The 19,042-nt window shown below is 38.6% G+C and overlaps 1 protein-coding gene across 9 annotated transcripts in view; it reads left to right on the top strand.

Moving 5' to 3' along the window:
* The window catches only part of UNC79 (unc-79 homolog, NALCN channel complex subunit), a 108,454-nt gene that overhangs the window by 34,682 nt on the left and 54,730 nt on the right, over positions 1-19,042 (top strand). For all 9 annotated transcript variants that reach the window (XR_010028278.1, XM_063160067.1, XM_063160071.1 and 6 more), the window contains 13 exons: positions 304-427; positions 1,708-1,848; positions 3,145-3,366; positions 3,999-4,226; positions 5,602-5,743; positions 6,136-6,215; positions 6,300-6,448; positions 7,493-7,650; positions 7,983-8,164; positions 9,431-9,632; positions 11,221-11,400; positions 12,423-12,488; positions 16,283-16,569. Coding sequence is in view for 8 of the 9 variants with exons in the window: in XM_063160067.1 (XP_063016137.1) it covers positions 304-427; positions 1,708-1,848; positions 3,145-3,366; positions 3,999-4,226; positions 5,602-5,743; positions 6,136-6,215; positions 6,300-6,448; positions 7,493-7,650; positions 7,983-8,164; positions 9,431-9,632; positions 11,221-11,400; positions 12,423-12,488; positions 16,283-16,569 (2,161 nt within the window). In the remaining variant the exon portion in view is untranslated. The remainder of the gene's footprint in view (positions 1-303; positions 428-1,707; positions 1,849-3,144; positions 3,367-3,998; positions 4,227-5,601; positions 5,744-6,135; positions 6,216-6,299; positions 6,449-7,492; positions 7,651-7,982; positions 8,165-9,430; positions 9,633-11,220; positions 11,401-12,422; positions 12,489-16,282; positions 16,570-19,042) is intronic.

Here is a 19,042-nt window from a genome sequence, read left to right as displayed (position 1 = left end):
TTTTAGTGCAAACATGGAATAATGGACTAGTGAGATGAGAAGTTTTCCAAATTTTGCATTGAATGTTGGAAAAGATATTGCTATCAAATGAAATTGGACATATGTGGTATGAATTCTTAAGGTGCATCACCAAATTGAGAGATGGCCTTGTATAGTCAGGACAGGTGGTATCAGCAGCCTAGCTCAGCTCCCGTGGAGGGTGAGGCTGCAAGTAAGATTAGCTTCCTACCAGTTTTCTCTTCTATCTCACACAGTGTATGCCATGCTAACTCAGTGATGCTACATTTTTGTTCTATTTTTCAGCAAAATGTTTGACACTGAGCTCTGTCCTCTCCCTTTCTCCTTGGAGGAGATGTTTGGGTTTATTAGCTGTCGATTCACAGGGTATCCATCTTCTGTGCAAGAGCAGGCTTTGCTCTGGCTGCATGTAAGTGTCCTTGCTTGACAAGTCATGCTGAAACAGCTGATAATTTTGAAAAAGAATCTGCTTTTCTGAAGTTGATGCACCCTTTCTGCCCTTTGCTTAGCTCCACAATATAAGGATGGTTAGTAGACAGACCCTGAGTGTTGCCAACCCATCATGAGCAAATAACCTAGCTGACAAGGTGGGAAGCAGTCAAAGGTTGCACTCAGTAATCTTGGGGGTCTTTTGTGACCTAAATGATTTTGTGATTCTTTAAAAATGGAAGCCTGGAAATTTCTTTAGCCTTTTTTAAAGAAAAACTTTGTTGTCAGTTGAGTCTTTAGAGCCATTCAGCTGGCTGACTTTTTTACAGCATTACTTTTTAGTCTCCACAGAAATTGGTCTGTAGATTCTAAAATTAATTCCAGACTCCAGAAACAGCTGCAGTTGTTTCTGCATTTGAAGAGCTGGATTAGACTAGCTCTGTACCCACCAAGTTTTCTGCTGCTCTCGCCTTTTTTGTGCTATATTTGCCCACAAAACTGGCATTCACCCAATGTTACAGGGAGCTACAGGGATAATCATGTCAGATGAGGGCAATGAATTCAAAAAGGGTACAAAATTTTCCACAGCACCTCAAAATAATACCTGTACTTTTCATTATTGTTTCTTTCCTGCTGAGGGTTATTTTAATTAAACCTCTACAAAGACCAATTTACCTGACTGTAATTTTAAGTTTTTAGGTCTACAGAGTTTTCAAGTAAAGCATGATTTTTTTTAGATTTTTCTTGAATTAATAACACTTAATGACAAGTGCAAATGAGTTTATATTTATCTGAGTAACAGAGGCATAATAGATTGGGAATGTTCTCCAAGTGATGTGCAATTAACAATTCTGTCACTATGTTGACAGCTATAGGCTACCATTCTGAACAAATTCTTAGAATAAAATAAACAATTCAGTTTTAAGGAATAATTTAAAAATAGTTATTAGTTCAAGTATTGGTAATATTTCTGCTTTACAAAAATATTTTTGTGGAATTACTGCACATCCCTGTGTGTTTGTGCATGACACTGCTCTCAAGGTGCACCAAGTGGATGCCAACAAATATTTTGAAAGTGCCTGTTTTATTTTGCCCTGATTATAACAGAAATCTAAGCTTGCACCTCACCTCATTGAATACCAAAATTAAATGCAGAGAACTTGCTGAGCTGAGGATCATGTTACAAAAATGCATATAAAGTAGCTGGTGTTTGTGATCCAACTTGAAACTCGTGCTTTCTTATTTATTGTCTTTCCTTAGGTGTTGTCTGAACTGGACATTGTGGTTCCTCTTCAGTTACTAATCAGCATGTTTTCTGATGGAGTTAATTCTGTAAAAGAATTAGCAAATCAAAGAAAATCAAGAGTCAGTGAACTGGCAGGAAATCTTGCAGCTCGGAGGGTAACTGTTATTTATCCTGCTTATTTTTTTTGCTTATAACAATCTTCCTGATAGAGTCCACATGAAGAATTAAAAAACATCTTTCAGTATGGCAGCATTTGATTGAAAACAGTATACATTTTGAAAATCAAAGAAAATTGGCATGACTTAAGTTAGTATTGCTCTGTCATATAAAAGAGTAATGGTAACACAGGTAGGAACTCAGTATCTTTTTCAAGCTGTTTGATTCTTTGCATCAGGAACAAACTGTTAAGGACAACTGGTCATCCAGAATGACCTTCTGTATTCTGGTATGAATTTGGTGGGCCCAGGTATGTTTTGAAAGAGTGAGAGAGAAAAATTTATTTCTCATTTCCTGCATTTTTTGTACCAAACACAAGAGATGCAGAATGTGATCTAAAGTTGTCTGTCAAAGGCTTATGGTCTGGAAGAGAATATGTACAAATACATAGGTACTACACATACTTTGTCTGATGTGACTTAACTTCTCAGTAGTTTGGATGAAGTGCTTCAAGGACACCAGGAACAAGGTTGCTTGAAAGATCTGATTCCTTGCATTTAAGGAACTAGAGCATCTAGGCAGTTGATGACTCCTTATGTGTAGTCTGCCAGTCTTCTGGTACAGCTCTGCAGAGAGCACTGCCACAGTTAGCCCATGATCACTTCTAAACTAAGCAGAAAAAATGATTAAACTTTCTGTCTGGTCTTTCAGACCATAGCTGGTGTGAAAATTGACCTGGTGTGTCATCAAAGTGTGTATCTCCCTGCAATGCCTAGAAGTTCTCAGGGTGTTTTAGCTGTGGTGTGGGCATAAATCAGTGCAGACATACACAACTTACTGCCATTGTGTCTAGCTCATTTCCAGCTAGCTGTATCCTTGGTACAGTCTAAGTTAACAAAGTTCTCTTGGGGTGGGCTCCTTTGTTAGCCTCCTGCTAAAGTCAGTGTCCATGGATTATGGAGCAGATCATTGTAACCTGATGGCTGTTTTACTGCCTGCATCAATTTTCAGGTTGGCTTTGGATGTTGAAATTCTCCTTAGAGGAATAACATAATGGATGTCAGCCACTTAGCTTGAGAGAATGTATCATCTGGGCAGAATATGGTTCCTGTACTTCCACTGTATCTTATCGCTCAGTGGTGTTAATAAGGGACACCTGTATATTTTGCAAAAAAAGCTACACAAGGGAGTGGCAGGGCTGTCAGAGTTCTTGCTATTTTTGGCATTTCTTATAGAATGAGATTGCTTAAGTGTCTAAGAGTCATTTGGACATGTTGATTTTTTTATGTTTTCAGGTGAGCGTTGCTTCTGACCCTGGGCGCAGAGTTCAGCACAACATGCTGAGTCCTTTCCCAAGCCCCTTCCAGAGCCCATTTCGGAGCCCAATACGTAGTCCTTTTCAGAGCCCTTTCAAGAATTTTGGACATCCTAGTGGAAAAACAATTGATTTTGAGTGTGAAGATGAGGAAATGAATCTTAATTGCTTCATTCTGATGTTTGATCTAATCCTGAAGCAGGTACTTGCAGAAGAAAAACATCCACGTGGAAGGAACGCTGAAGTTCTGTAGTCACTTTTGGCTCTCCTTTATTCATTCTCCTTAGGGCCTGGCATTGATTCTTTTGATCCTGTATTGATTCTCTTTCTGCTAAGGGCCTGGCATGAAGTGTAAGGCATTTAAATCCCAGTACAGCTGTCATCTGTCTTTATCTCTATAGAAGTTATAGGTTAATGTTCAAAGAAGTTAGATAGCTCCACATTCAGATTAGATATTAACCTGACACTAGTGAAAGGAACTTCTCCTTGGAGCTTTGTTTATTTTTACAGACTAGAGGCAGAGATTTGTTGATAAGCTTAGGTTATCAATTTTTGGATAGCTAAGTTTCTACATTGTGAATTCAAGGACACTTGTTTTGGATTACAGTCTCCAAGTAAAATTAATAGATTCTATTCTTGAAATTGTCTATTTACTCTAGCTTTTTGAGCTTGGGCCTTAACACCAATGGCAATTTAAAATTCTGAGTTACAGTTTATCTCAGATTCTTCCCAGTACTGTAATATAAAACTAGCAAAAATGTAGGAAGAGGCAGATGGTTTATACTCTGCCTTTTAAATTAATAATAAATCCTTGCTCTTTTCACTTTCTTTCAGATGGAACTCCAGGATGATGGTGTCACTTTGGGCTTAGAGAACAGCATCTCAAAAGATATAATATCCATCATAAACAATGTGTTTCAGGCGCCCTGGGGTGGTTCTCACACCTGTCAGAAAGATGAAAAATCAGTTGAATGTGGTCTGTGCCAGTCCAGCATTCTGTGTTACCAGCTAGGTTTTGAGCTGCTGGAGCAGCTTGCTCCAAAGGAAGAAATCAGGCTTGTGGTAAGTAAAACAGGAAAGAATCTGTATTATTGGTGTGCTGCAACTCCTTCACTATTCTCGTTCCATTGTGCTCAGGAAGCAAAGCTACACTGGCTTTTGGCATGAAGGATTTGGGAGGTTAAAGCAAAATGCCATTGAACTGTAAAATTTCCTGAGTTTGAACTGATTCAAAGAACCCAGGGAACATGGCAATATTCATCCACCATGAACTCTTCCCCCATGAACACTGAAGTGCTATTTCACTTTGGACATGCATCACTCCAATCCTACTGTGTCTCAAATAAAATGTAAAGTGTTAATACTTACCTTTTGTTAAAAGCAAGGGGTGGATACTTTGAAATGATTAATGATTTTGAGTGAAGCAGCTGTCAAGTGAGCAAGCCTTAGCTGGAGCTTGACTGTTTGAAATCCTGAACACTGTGTGAAAAATGATTTTACTTCAGGTTGAGTATCCAACTTTATCAGACCCAGATATGTACTCTCTAGTCACTAGTTATCATTAAAGTTCTCTGTAGCTTTGCAGAAGAATTGGAAAATTTCGTGTGGTGGTGGTGGTCTGATGAATTTATTTTAAGCTGGATATCTATTACATGTAACTGTTCCATCTGAAAGTTGAGAAGAAGGCATCATTCCATTTATTCTGATGCTCATTTGCTGTAGTGTGTTAGTAGCAGATTTTTATTAGCTTTTTTCTTCCATGGAGGGAATAGTGATGGCTTGTTATGTGTCAAATTTTCAGAATTTCATTTCATGTGTATGTGATAAGTAGATATTTTGCACATAGTAGTCAATATAGTATTTATGCTAGAAAAATCATCTCATGCCCCTCCAGTACAGATTCTCATCTCAATAGCAAATTAGTGAGTAGTGCAGTCTTTTGGGTGCTGGGACACTTCCAGACTTCACCCTGAAATTTACAACATAAATATCACAATGGGAGCCTTTAATCCTGTGCTCCTTGCCACACAGCCTGGAGTTTACAGTTTTCAGTGTAAAAGTGGCTGAGGTAGGTCCTGCCCCTAAGCCTGTAACTCCACAGTAGTGCAGGAAACACCCTGCTCCTGTCTGTTACTCCTTTCAAGGATGACAAACTTGGTGAAGTATTGGCCCTAGATTGAATCCACCTCAGCTCCAATATGGATATACAGTTTCTGTTAAATCAATGTCAGAAACACACTTTTTTGTCAGTATACATTTGCTGATGCAAAATTTTAGATATGCAGGTGATTTGAGTGCATAAATATACAAGGAACTAAACAAAGAATGTCTCATTTGAGCTCAGTTTGTCACACCAAATGTAGCTTAGTCAGCAGGATATGGCCTCATGTATGTAGGTAACATCAAGAAATGAATTTAACTTATTATATTCTTAAAGGAGCCCACAGATAACCTCGAGGATAGTCTTCTGTATACTAGACCTGAGTTTATTATAGGAACTGAAGGAGAAGAGGAAGACAAATCAGCACCAAAGCATGGAGAAAACCCAGGAAATCACACAGAGACCACAGAAAATGCCGGTAGGTAGAGGCTGAAAAGGTTATTGCACTAAGGCTTTAAAAGAAATGCTTATACTCATATACAATACAAGCAGTCTTTTAACTCCAACAGTGCTCAGTCACTTTTTTTATCATGCATTTAATTCTTTCAACATATTAATTGGATAGGCTGTAAAAAAGTTGATAGCAAGTGTGACTGTCTCCCAAAAGTGTTAAAAGAAGTCTAGGCTTTTTGAACATATAAAGTAGCCAAAACATTAGATGCCACATTCCATGTTATGCAAACTTTGCTGACTGCAAGGTTAATGTGCCTAGAACTAATTTATCTCTCATCACCTTGACATCCTTTAGTTTAATTTTTAGTTCATAGATAAAAGAATTTTAATATTGTCTGTAACTTACATTTTTAACAGCAATAAAGAATGACACAGAAAGGAAGTTTTGTTATCAGCAGCTTCCAGTTACCTTGAAGCTCATATACACGATATTGCAGGTAACATTGATTGCTTGTTAGTTTAGTTTGTATTGTTGGTGAAGTGATGTCATTGTGTTGAGAGAGAAACATCTGTTTACACAGGAAATGTCAAGGTTTGAAGAACCAGACATTCTTTTTAACATGCTGAATTGTCTGAAGATCCTGTGTCTTCATGGGGAATGCCTGTATATAGCAAGAAAAGACCATCCACAATTTCTTGCCTATATTCAAGATCACATGTTGATTGCAAGGTGGGTTATTATTGCACATTTTGTCTTCACACTTCATTGGTTCTCCAGGTATACATTTTTGTTAGTGTTGAAGAATTTGCAAGTTTACTATGGGAAATTAACAAGAGTGGTAGAGGAATTGTGGAAAGATTAAGAAAGTTATTGCACAGGCTAATTAGGATGCAAAAGAAGTCAGGGTAACCCTGCAGTGTCCATCATGGCTACTCTATTGTGAACCACCTCTTTTGCAATGAGTCAGACTCTCTCATATTCAATAACACCATTACCTGACCCTGATGTGTATATCAGTATACATATATATATAGTCTTCCTATACTCTACAAAATAAAATAAAAGATGTTGTGAAGGCAGGCACACAGTTTATAGGGCCTTAGCATTAAAGCTGAGACAACAATAGTATTTCACCTTATTTTTTGTGAGGGACAGGAAGTTTGTTCACTTAGAGTGAATTGGATTGTAATCTGTGCCTTTTAAGATTCTCTTTGGAGAAAGGGACTCTGAAGAAAACTAGCTGAGTAAACATCAGCATATCATCTTCTGAAATACTGTTTGTCAGCACTTAACAGCTGCTCTGTATCAATTTCACTGAGCATCTCACAAGACTGAGGGTTTTAGCAGCCTAGAGAATCTGTCCTGAATCTATACCAGCAAATTGTGAATATCCAGCTTCTTAGTTATTTGTGGATGCACATGATTTTTGGTGTCAAGATAGTTCATGTGGCTTATGTGGTCATGCTGAAACTCCTAATTCATAGCACAGACTGTGTTCCATGGCAGTTGTCTTGAACTAGGCAAACTCTTTCAAAATGAAATACTTCAAAGTGAGGAATTTTGAACCTAGATTTTCAATTAAAAATGCTGTAGTTGAAGATTTGCAAGTAGCTCTTTTTTCCTACTCTGTTTTTACTACAATCCACTCTGTAGTATTCACATAAATGCCCAGCATGGCTCATAGAGATTTTCATGGAAAGTTCTTTACATTTATAAGAAAGGATATCAAGGGAGTGTCTTTATAAGCAGGCTTGCTCTTTTTTGTCTTGCCAGCTTATGGGGAGTTGTGAAGTCTGAATTTTCTCAGCTTTCTTCCCTGGCAGTCCCACTTCTTCTTCATGCCCTTTCACTTCCTCATGGAGCTGACATTTTCTGGACAATCATAAACAGCAATTTCAACAGTAAAGACTGGAAGATGAGATTTGAAGCAGGTAGGCCTGAGAAATGTACTTTATTTTCCCTTTGTTTCTTCTCTGAAGAAGTAGAGCTCTCTCTGCAGTAACTGAGGAGACATATAGCAGAACTTTTTGCTGCTTTGCAGAGTTTTGGAGATAGTTTGGTGCTAAACTATGGCAAAACAGTGTGCAGTAAAATAAAGGGGAAGATGAGACATTTTGGATAATAAAAATCAAAATTATAGCTCTTTCTAGCTAGTTTTCTTTGTTACTTTCTCAGCTGTGCATATTTCTATGTATTAATCTGTGTGTTAATCAGTACATAAAGCATTGCCTAAATGAATATGCCTCTCGTCTCACTGCTACAGTTGAGAAAGTGGCTGTGTTGTGCAGATTTTTGGACATTCACTCTGTGACAAAAAACCACCTACTGAAGTACTCTTTGGCTCATGCATTCTGCTGTTTCCTGACTGCTGTGGAAGATGTTAACCCAGCAGTGGCTACAAGAGCTGGACTATTACTTGACACCATAAAGAGGCCAGCTTTACAGGTGAGTGTGCTACAGGGGAAAAAATACATTCCAGTGGGAAGCTGCCTTTTCACCTGGAGTTCACATGTACAACATCTCAGTCCCTGCTAATACTTCTTTAGGCAAGCATTACTGGTCTTGGTACTTGGCATATGCACAAAATAACCAAGGGGAATGATACTGCCCTACCCCAACTTGGAATCATGCAAAAAAGAATTCTTAAGATCAAGTCGAACCATAAATATTTTGATGGCTGCAGAGGATTATTGTGTTTGAACTGCTGTTGTAGAAAACAACTTTTTTTTAATATTTGAAAATAATTTGGTATTTTACAATTAAAAAAATAAATTTCTAAGTCTTATGAGACCCTGTTGAGCTCACAGTGAGAAAATATATTTGAGCAAAACCAAACCTGATCTTGATCTTTTCAAGATTCACTTAGACATGTAATATTATGAGTGTCAGAGAGCCTGCCAATCATGATTCTCATGATTAAATCTAAGCAGAGATTTAATCTAAGAGAGAAAAGCAAGATAAAAAAAATAAATCTCATAGAACAATTCAGTTCTAGTTCTGTGGAGAATAGAATGAATATGTATTTTAAACATCTCAGGGTTACTGCCTACAAAAAGGTGTTAATGTTTGCTAGTTTAATTCCATTTGGTACCTTTTCAAAATAATTTCCAGAGAAATTGCGTTCAGTGACACTATTACTGAACTTGGGTTCAATGAGACCAGTATACTGCACTTTCATATTCAATATGTGGGCTTTCTTATCAAACATAAATCTCAACAGTCCAGTCAAAATTCTAGTGCAGATATTGTACAGAAGAATTTTCGGGCTAAGTGCCTCTGATACACTTCACAGTCTAATCTTGCTTCCCCTGTTTAACCTTGGTGATTCATTCTTTTTGTAATTAAGGGCTTGATTCAGTTACATAAATGTAACATTTTTCTCAGATGAGGAGCGTGAGCAAAGCACTTTGATATTATGTACCAAATATGCAGTAGGATAGAACTTTGCCTGTACCTTTGTATTACTCAAAATCTTAGAAAATTCTACATTCAAAATATGATGCTTATTTATCTCTTTACTTACCTTACTCTCTCCCTGATACCAGTAGCATTAGTTCTGATTTAAAGGACTTGGTAGAAAAAAGGAGCTAAACCTTGATCCTGTATTAACCGACAGGAGAAGTTATGAGCTTTGACCTCCCTTTATTTAAAAAAATCCTTAAGAGATCTCATATCTCAGTTATATATTGTTTTCTTTGTTTCCCTCTATAGGGTCTCTGCCTCTGCCTTGATTTCCAGTTTGACACAGTTGTCAAGGACAGGCCCACAATTCTTAGTAAGCTTTTGCTACTTCATTTTCTAAAAGCAGATATCCCAGCTTTGAGCTGGGAGTTCTTTGTGAATCGCTTTGAGACCCTGAGTTTGGAGGCTCAGCTTCATCTGGACTGCAACAAAGAATTTCCTTTCCCAACAAGTAAGCATATTTCAAATGAATCTGATTGCTTTTTACCAGCTTCTGGAATTTTAGCTGCTTGCAAGAGTCTGACAGAGTTGCAGGTCTCATGTATATAAATTCTCCGAAATTAAGTAATCTTTGAGGCCAAAATAAAATAAATTGAAGTTAGCATTTTTTACTTCCTGAATACAGATTAGGCTGTTGCACTTTTGGGTGTTGTGTTTTGCTCATTAGGATGTGATTACCAGCCTTGGTTGAATTGTGGTCTGATTCTATGATCACCTGTAACCCACACTAACCCACTTGTTCTATTGTAGAAGTTCTAATGCTGTCACAGTTGCTGTTCTTCAAGTTCCAGATCATGCCCAGTCCTGTCCTGTGGTGGTCTGTACAAAGTCAGCCCTAGGAGCTGTTTGACCCTCTGAAAAGCCCCAATGTGTGTGGCACAGTGCTTATAAGAGATACATGGACTCCCAGAGCCAGTGCTCAGTTAACTATTTTTGCAGTGACAAATGTTTTTAAATGTTTGTCCTGTTCGTACTTGATTTCTAAATGAGAAACCAAATCTTCCTTTCACTAGAGAGGCACTAAAAATTAATTCATGTATAAATTTTTAGAATGCTGAATAATTGAAAACTTCCTAACCCAAGTGGTGGCCTATGAGTCAGATCTATTTCCATTTCCTGGAGGAGATGGGAGCAGCTGTTTGAACAGTGCATGTTCCCTCAGCAGCCTAATGCTTCCTTCTACATTTGCATGGAGCCCAGTACCTAAAAATGTCTAGGTGCTGTGACTGCTCCACAGGACAGGGGTGGAACTGCAAAGGTATATTCTTCTCCATATGTGAGTAGCTTGATCCAATGCTGGGAACTGCTGGGGTGGCCTGAGGAGGGTGTCTTGCCACTAGTTTCTAACACCTCTGGCTGCAAATGTAGGGCAATAGGAATATTTTTGAGTGATTTAAAATAAGCACAAGAAAATGATCGGATTTCTTTTGAACCTTTTTCTTTGCCATTTCAAAGAGATGGGTGATGCAAAGGATGGGCTCACTGCCTTCAGTCACTCAGATGATTAAACTCAAAGGGTTCCAGTGCACTGTAGATATGAGTGTGAAAAAGTATTGGTGATCCCATTAAGACATGCAGTGATACTGCTGATAACACCACTGTAACTCCATAATCTACACTCACAGAATTTTGAATTCAAAATCAGGATGGTAGGTGCAGGCAGAACAGGAGGTTAGTAAGGCAAAACTAGAGGCCATGGTTAGGTTTGAGTACACCAAATGTGATCCATACTTGTGAGATTTCTGCTGTTTTAAATAGGGGGCACCTCATATTCTCTTAGCCTGAAATTCAGTTTTTGGCTTCAAGAATCTGTTTTTGACCAGCATAATCTTTTAACACAGTTATGCCCCTTGGGGTTGTATGGTTTTCAGAATGAGGGCATGCACATGAGTACCTTGCAGATGGACCCCGTGGGCCCATTTGAAACTTTCTTGGCTGAAGTGGGACCCGGGGCCCAGTTGCATTTGGCACTTGGCAGCAGTAGGACCCCTCCCCATGGTGTGGAATGAATCCTAACTTGGTCCATTGCATTTGCAAAGCTATCACTGCTGTCAGGACAAACGTGGCCAACCTCAGTGATGCGGCAATGTGGAAGATCAAGAGGGCTCGTTTCGCGCGTAACCGCCAGAAGAGCGTGCGCTCCCTGCGGGACAGCGTCAAGGGACCCGCCGAGTCCAAGAGAGCGCTCTCCCTTCCCGAAACCCTAACCACCAAAATTCGTTGAGTACCTGTTTATGTTTGTGTGACACACCTCTATCTTCTCCCCATGGATCGTATCCCGTCGATGGGTACACATTGGAGTTGTCAATATTTATCCAGTTGGTTTCTGATAATGACAAGTTAGGGCATTTGACAAAGAACTTAGACAAATTGTGTCTAGATGTGTCTGTTTAAAAGGCCAGAATAAAATGCTCCAAAACTAGTTTGTCTTTTCTAGATATTTATTTTTATTTGTGGCTAATATGCAGTAGATTTGTCTTAAATAGATACAGATTTTACTGAAAAAATCCTCTATTACTAATATATTTATTAATTATAATTATTAATCAGTGCATGCAGCATATGCTAGATGTCTTAAAAACAGCTGTTAATGGCTCAAATGCATTTTTGAATATATTCAGCATTCTGTTGGTAAGGAAACAATGTCCGTGCAACATGTCTTTCCTGATGGCTTCTACAGGAGGACTTAGTGCTGGAAAACCATGGGATTGTCTGGAGTGCCATGCAGATACCTTTCCTAGCAGAAATGAAGCTTGTCTGTTCTCATTTAGAGAATTTTGCAAACACAGATTATTCTTTATGTTTAAATTGAACCTCTCACATTGCTCTTACCCATGTAATAGGAACTGATAAAACTTTCAAACCTGGTTGCTAGTGAACAATTAACTTAAAAGGTAATTTTCTTTCCAACACTACAATATATATTCTTTCCAACACAGTACCCCTGAATATTTTGGAATTCTTAGGTAATCCTTCATGACCAATTACTGATGCTGCACAGGGACTCCTGTGTGCTGACTCTTGTACCAGCAAAATTAAATGATGGAGAAAATTAGAGTTATAGAACATAGTGCACAAAATCTGTAGGGCACACAAGTGACATGTTCCAAGCAGTTACACTCACTGCCTGACAACAGTGCATGAGTAAACGAACATAAATGTGCTAGCACTGAATGTATGCTAAGTGTAAGATGGCAGTGCTGCCTTATTAAACAGAGTTGCTCTTGTTTTTTTTCTAAAGCTGTGAGCTTGACCAGACATGAGCAGTCTGCACCAGCACTTGGAGGAACACCAGAACAAACACCAGGTGGGTGTGACAAAAGAGGTGTGTTTTGATGGAACAGGAAAAGGAAGGCTCTAACTCTGACTTTCTTGCTGAATCATGAGATAAACTTGCACAAGATGGAAGTTGTCTAAATGAATCACATCTCAGCACGGTTCCAAAAAGTGTAAATTGAAGCTTTGCTCTCAGTCTGTAATGAAAGCTGCCTCTAGTTGTAAGACAGACTTTGGAGTCCGTCAGCTATGCCAGCAGTACCTCATCCTCCTCTGTTTGATTGCCCACAAGTAAATATTTGCTAGACTGGCCCCAGGGGTCAGTTGTTTTGAGTCAGATCTTTGGGTCCTTCAGATTTTAAAGACAGCAGACAGAATGCTTTTGCCTGTCAGTACTGTATATTACACTCTGCATGCTTATAAATATCTCAAGTCCCTTATTTTGTATTTACTGACATTTTCTGAAGATGTCACCCTTCTGTCAGGCTTCTGTAGAATAGGTAGCACAGCAGGATCCAAGGAATCTCTTAATAATTGTGGCTACTGACAGTTATTGCTCTGAGTGCTGTGTAGGCTGATGATTTGGAAATGAAAAGATGTCAGATTCAGATCTTTTCATGTTCTGTCTTCAAGACTTGAAATACTTCCAACAGATGCAAATTCCTAATCAAAATATATCAACTTATTTGATGATCAGCTGAAAAGAAGATACCTTGTCACTGTGGGAGCTGACTAAGCTGTGAAATGAAATAGGGGAATTTCTGAGTTATCAGGATATAGCCCTGCTGTGCTAGCCCTGTGAGAGCTGGAAATAAACTAGTTCCTTACAGAACATATGTGTGGGTTGTCACAGGCTCACAGAGGGAACAAGTGACATCATGATGCAATAAACAGGTATATCAGTGGATGATTGTTCTTCATTTAACAGCACCAACCACCTGCTAAATACTGGGCTTAAAGGAATTTGTTGCATAAGAACTGTCAGTCCCACAGTAGGCGTTGTTACCCATTGTGGTTTTATTAGATGTATTTTGGTATTGCTACACTTTACTTTCCAGGCCTAAGTAGTTCATCACATAAGGTTAAAACAAAGTTTCCACTAAAAATGTGTATATAAAATGTTTTGTAACTACTGAGCTCAAGAAAATTCTGATAATGTGATTCAGGATATGGCAGATGATTTGGAAACTAGAAGACTAATTACTGTCCCTTTTCTCCTGCCCAATATTTATTATTTCTTCCTAAAAGCTTGTATGTTTGTAAAAATTTTTTTTTTTGAGGTTTGTTTCAGTTTTTAATGCTACATTGGCAGTTCTGAGCATATGTGTTTCAGCGAAGGAACTGACTGACTCCTAAATGGAGGATGTACATCTGTTGTAGAAAAACATGTATTTTATACATAGCCCTTGAATGAACCAGTTTTCATGCTCATCTGTTCTTTTTAGATCTAAACCAGGCATCCTTGCACAGTCCAAATGCAAGCTGAATTCAGTGTGCATTCTGTGTGGATTAAACACCAGGATCATATTCCTGTGTTCTGTGCAGTATCCTGGACAGTCACTGAGAGAGTTTCACTTATAGAAATCACAGTTGGGATGATGAAGCATGATGTCATTCTGATTTGCTGCTTTATGTTACATTGTGATATATCTTAAAGTAATTTGAAGGTGAAGGGGTCTGACATAAGGCACACATGAATAAAGAGATGAATCTTTGGAGATAAGGCTAGATTGGATTAGGGCGTGGAGGCTGTATATTACCTGGCTGTGTGTTTGTGAGAAGGTTTTGATGAGGTCTGGGGAGGATAGGTGTCTGTATCTGTATACCTAGTATAGGCACATACAAATGCTCGTGAATTTTAAGGGATAAAAGTTACCCTAGCCACTGTAAAGACAGAGCTGTCTTGGATTTGCATTCCTACTTTGGATTTAAACACCTCATGTGGTATCATGTGTATCTTCTGTTTATGAAATGAATGTTTAGTTCAGGCCTGATATAACCTAAGACTCATTCCAGACAGCAGAAGAAGTTTTCCAGACTCTGAAGATCTATTGATTGAACTCGAATGATACAGTTTCTGTAGTTTTAAACAAGTAGTTCTCCATTGCTGTTTTTTTGCAGGTTCCCACGTCAGAAATAAAAACTGAGTGAATGACATTCTATAGACTTGATCCTTAGTAAGGCTGTGAAACAAATCAGGGTGAAGCTCTGTCCGCTGTATCCTGCTGTATAGTTTTCCTTGAGGGTGCAGTATGCAAAATGAGATCTTTAATGGATCAGAAAGTGCAGTAATATTTCTGGAAAAGTAAAATGTCAGGAAACATCCTGGGAAGTGTCTGTTAGCTTGTGTTAGAGTTATGAAACACTTTTGAAATTGAATGTTTTATCACTAATCTTCTAAATTATATTGTTCAGCAAGTGGAAAATAAAGTGGTTTAATCTTTTAAGAATAATTACTCTTTGAATTCTATTTGCAGAACCAGGATTTATTCAGAGCCAAATGATCAGATCATTCATTTCGTTTTATCTCCTTCTTTATTTTATTGAAAATCTCACAACATGTTATAGAGATGAAAATAAATAGAGCTGAATAATACAGACAGATATCATCCTTACAAAAATTGTGTCTTTATGATATAATTCCATGGAAAACTTTAACCTGGGTGTAATATTATATAAGAATCAAAGATTATTTCTCAGTTTATGTCCACGAAGCTAAGATTACTTTCTGTGTACATTTTTGAAGTACTTCTGAAAATGGTTTTGCTTTATTTCTGATTTTAATTATTTCAGAATTCATTGTTTTCTTTTTGTTTCTGCAAATCTTAGCCCAAAAGAAGCTTGGGTAGAGAATTTCCATTTTGAAGGAGGATTTTTAAGTTAAAAATTCCAGTGAAAACTGTCTGGAATAAAAAATATTGTATAACATAAAGTTTGTTATTTCTTCCAACCCAAATAAGACCAATAAAGGAAAGTTATTTTTAGTAGAAGTGGATCCAAAAATTCCTGCCCCCTGCATAGTTTTAGTTTTCACCTGTCATAGAAATGATAACCATCTCCCATGCTTTGCAAAACAGCCAAACAAACTTCTGTTTACCCACAAATACAAATGCAACACACTTTAAAACTATTTTAAAAAAGTACAGGCATTGCATTTTTTCATGTGAAGAACCTAAGACAGATGCAGTTGTGCCAGCAAAGGAATCCTTTGGCAGAATAGCCAAATATCACATTGAGAATATAGGTAAATTAGAATATTAAAATAACACTCTTTATTTACAAGTTATTTTTAATACTACAAGTTATTTAAGAGAAATACAGGTTTGTGCTAATAGGGGAAGTCTTCATTCTTTATTTAATCATTATTTTGTACATCTTTTCATATTTCCTACCCTTGCCATTTTGTACATTTTCCACTGGCAAAGACTGATGTCTGTTCATGTTTACTGAGGAAAGACTGATAACCATACCAGATGAGAATTTAGTGGCAGTAGGATTTGATGGATGTGGAAGAGTAATAATGTTCAATATGGCAGAAATGCACTGGGATGGGAAATAAAGTGCTCCACTAAGCATGGGAAAGCTGAGGAATGGAGATGAGTGACACATTAGGTGTTTCTGTGCTGTTGGACCTGAGGCAACAGAGGAGCAATGTCCTCAGAAGTGCATGCCTGTCTCCTGCAATTTCACTGGCTGTATTTGGGCAGAAATGGGGCGATGAACTCTGGGAAAAAATTCTGGTGTGTTCTGTACCCTATTGTTTGGATTTACAGAGGTTACACAGTGTTCTCCAGTGTTTGATACCAATGTCTCTTGTGCCCATAGGACAGCCTTCCCCAGAGAACGATAATACAATAAAAGACCTGCTGCCAGAGGATGCTGGGATTGACCACCAGACTGTCCACCAGCTGATCACAGTGCTGATGAAGTTCATGGCAAAGGATGAGAGCAGTGCAGAGTCAGACATCAGCAGTGCCAAAGCTTTCAACACGGTCAAGCGCCATCTGTATGTCCTGCTTGGCTACGATCAGCAGGAAGGATGCTTCATGATTGCACCCCAAAAAATGCGTGTCTCAACATGCTTTAACGCCTTTATTGCTGGAATAGCACAAGTAGGTGAAGGCACTTACTAGCTTTTGCTGCTATTTATTATTGCCTGTTGTTGAAATAATTACAGCACAGCCTTCTTTGTAGTGAAATAATGGCTGAATGAGGTAATAATCCTATGTTGGCAATGAAGAGAGGCAAGATTGATAGGTGATCAGAATCTGAATTTGTTGTGCACTACCAATGCTTATATACTGTTTTAGGAAGACTAGTAACATTTACTTCAATAATTAGGTTAAAATCACAAACTTATGCATATTACAACATCTCTTTCTTGCAGAGTTTAATGAAATTTTCTTTTTCCAGTAAACCAGTCTGATTGAATCTTCTTTCAATCCTCAAAGTTCTGTTTGTTTTTGCCAAGGTATCCTGTTATCAAACCTCTTATGCCACCAGGTCCAAAGTCCATCATCTGTCTTGTGTCCCAATATCTCAACAATCCTTCTTAAAATTCTTGTCTGAACTTAAAACTTCAAGACATTTTCAGCTTGTGAAGAAATTTCTTTCCACTGGTAGTCTAAAGTTGCTGCATTACTGGAGAAGAGATCAGTTTTGTGTGCATGGAGGCATGCAAATACTACCACTGTATGAGAAATTAGAGACTGCTTCTAACCTCTGCCTTCTTTCACTAGCCTTTGAATGCCTTACTTTCCTCATGAATATTTCCTCTTTTGTTCTTCAGGAAGACCTGTTCTTGTTTTGTTTCCCTATGGAAGATGAGTTTCCCTATGGAAGAAGAGTTCACAGTCAGTGAACTCTTCAACATTCTGCACTTTGCCGGAGGCTCATTTTTCTTCCTTACAGTGCACCAGGACTTTCTGTTCTGCCTTTCCTAGGGAGTGCTATTGCCATTATGAAGTTTTGCCTATATTGCTGTGATAAATGACCAAGCACATCCTTGCCTTGTGCCTTCTTTCTCCATCTTGTAAGGAAGACCATAATTTTCTACCTCGCAAGACTTTTCTAAAGCTCAATTCCCGCTGATAGAGTAGTAGGTGGTAGTGGTCTGAAAAATGTTGTGCACTTGCAGAATATTCCTATTTGCAGTGGAGCATCATCATCACTTCAGTGCTTTTTCCTTATCACAGTCTCTCATAAAGGATTACCTTAGGGGATGAAGAGGGCTGTGTTTTCAGATGTCCTCTGTAACTTTCAAACATTGCTCAAAGCTATCCTTGTCTCTTCTGGATCTGAAGATCTTAGCAAGATTTTCTGGTTCATGCATTAGAATCAGTGATTTTTCAAAGTTAAATGTGATGTTGATAGTTGGATAAACTTTCACAGCTGGAGAGATTCATATTTCAGGAAGCAGAATAGATGGTGTTAATGCAAACTGAGTAGCTGCAAATGCATTGGGTTCCATTGTCCCAGAGCTCTGTGTTAATCATCTTTCATTTGTGCAGTTTTAAATTAAAGAGTGTAAAAGCAGATTCAGACCTGTTGCTCTTGTATTGAGAGTCTGGAAGTGGCAGTTCAGATCACAGAACAGCATCTTCCACATTTGATTTCCAAGTGTTTTCCAAGTTTGGAAGCCCAAATTTCAGTGATAATAATTGGACTGATTTTCAGAAGTGCTCCTTACTGCAACTGTAAATATCAGCCCCTGTCTTTCTCTTCCACCTTTAAAATGTCTTGTGTGAGCCAAATTCACCACTAGTGTTTAAATCTTTATAACTGAATCCTGGTTCCTCTGATATCAAAAGGAGTTTGAGAGCTTCAGTAGTCCAGGGTTTTTTTCTGTGCAGCAGACATCAACTTTAATTTGTATTTTGGGAGAATTATTTTCTTACTGTAAGGCTGCTTTGTGTTTGGAATCACCTTTTCTGCGAGAGAAATGCCATTTGTAATCTGAAGATGTGTTTACAGAGTGAAAATTTAGTACTGAGCTCTTAAGAGATCTATTTCAGTTGCTCTTCTTTCCCAAGCCATAAATATTTGCTTTTCCCCGTAAGCTCCACAAAGGTTGGGATTAGGTTTTCTTGCTGGTTCGCTGATTTTGATTCCAAGCTTGATTCGAGTGGAGACTTCGATTAGAAAAAAACCAAAACCAAAAATCAAATTTTTCACCGTGAGCTCCGAGTGTTCTGGGCTCCGGCAGCCCGGGTTGCTCTGCAGGGGCGCTGTTTGCCCGCGCGGTGGCGCTGTTGCGCAGCGCGTTGTCCCGGCGCGGGCTCCGCTCCGCCTCTCCCGCGGCCTTTATTCCTTTCTTATTCCTTTCTTCCTTTTTTATTCCTTCATTCCTTTATTCCTTCATTCCTTATTTTCCCACGGCAGCTTGGAAAATGGCTCTGCTCAGCGGCAGGCGTTTTTGCTTTACGGGATATGCTCCGTTAGGCTGCGCTCCGTCTCCTTTCTATGGACGAGCTTGTCGTACCCGTGCTGTGTAACTCTCGCTCCCTGGGCGAACGCGGCATTATGGGGTAGGACCGAATTTGGTGATTATAAATCATATATTCGACTGGCTCACCCTACATGGAT

This window comes from Melospiza melodia, chromosome 6 (assembly GCF_035770615.1).
Source record: "Melospiza melodia melodia isolate bMelMel2 chromosome 6, bMelMel2.pri, whole genome shotgun sequence".
Lineage (NCBI taxonomy): Eukaryota > Metazoa > Chordata > Aves > Passeriformes > Passerellidae > Melospiza > Melospiza melodia.
This window is presented reverse-complemented; position numbering and strand designations above follow the sequence as displayed.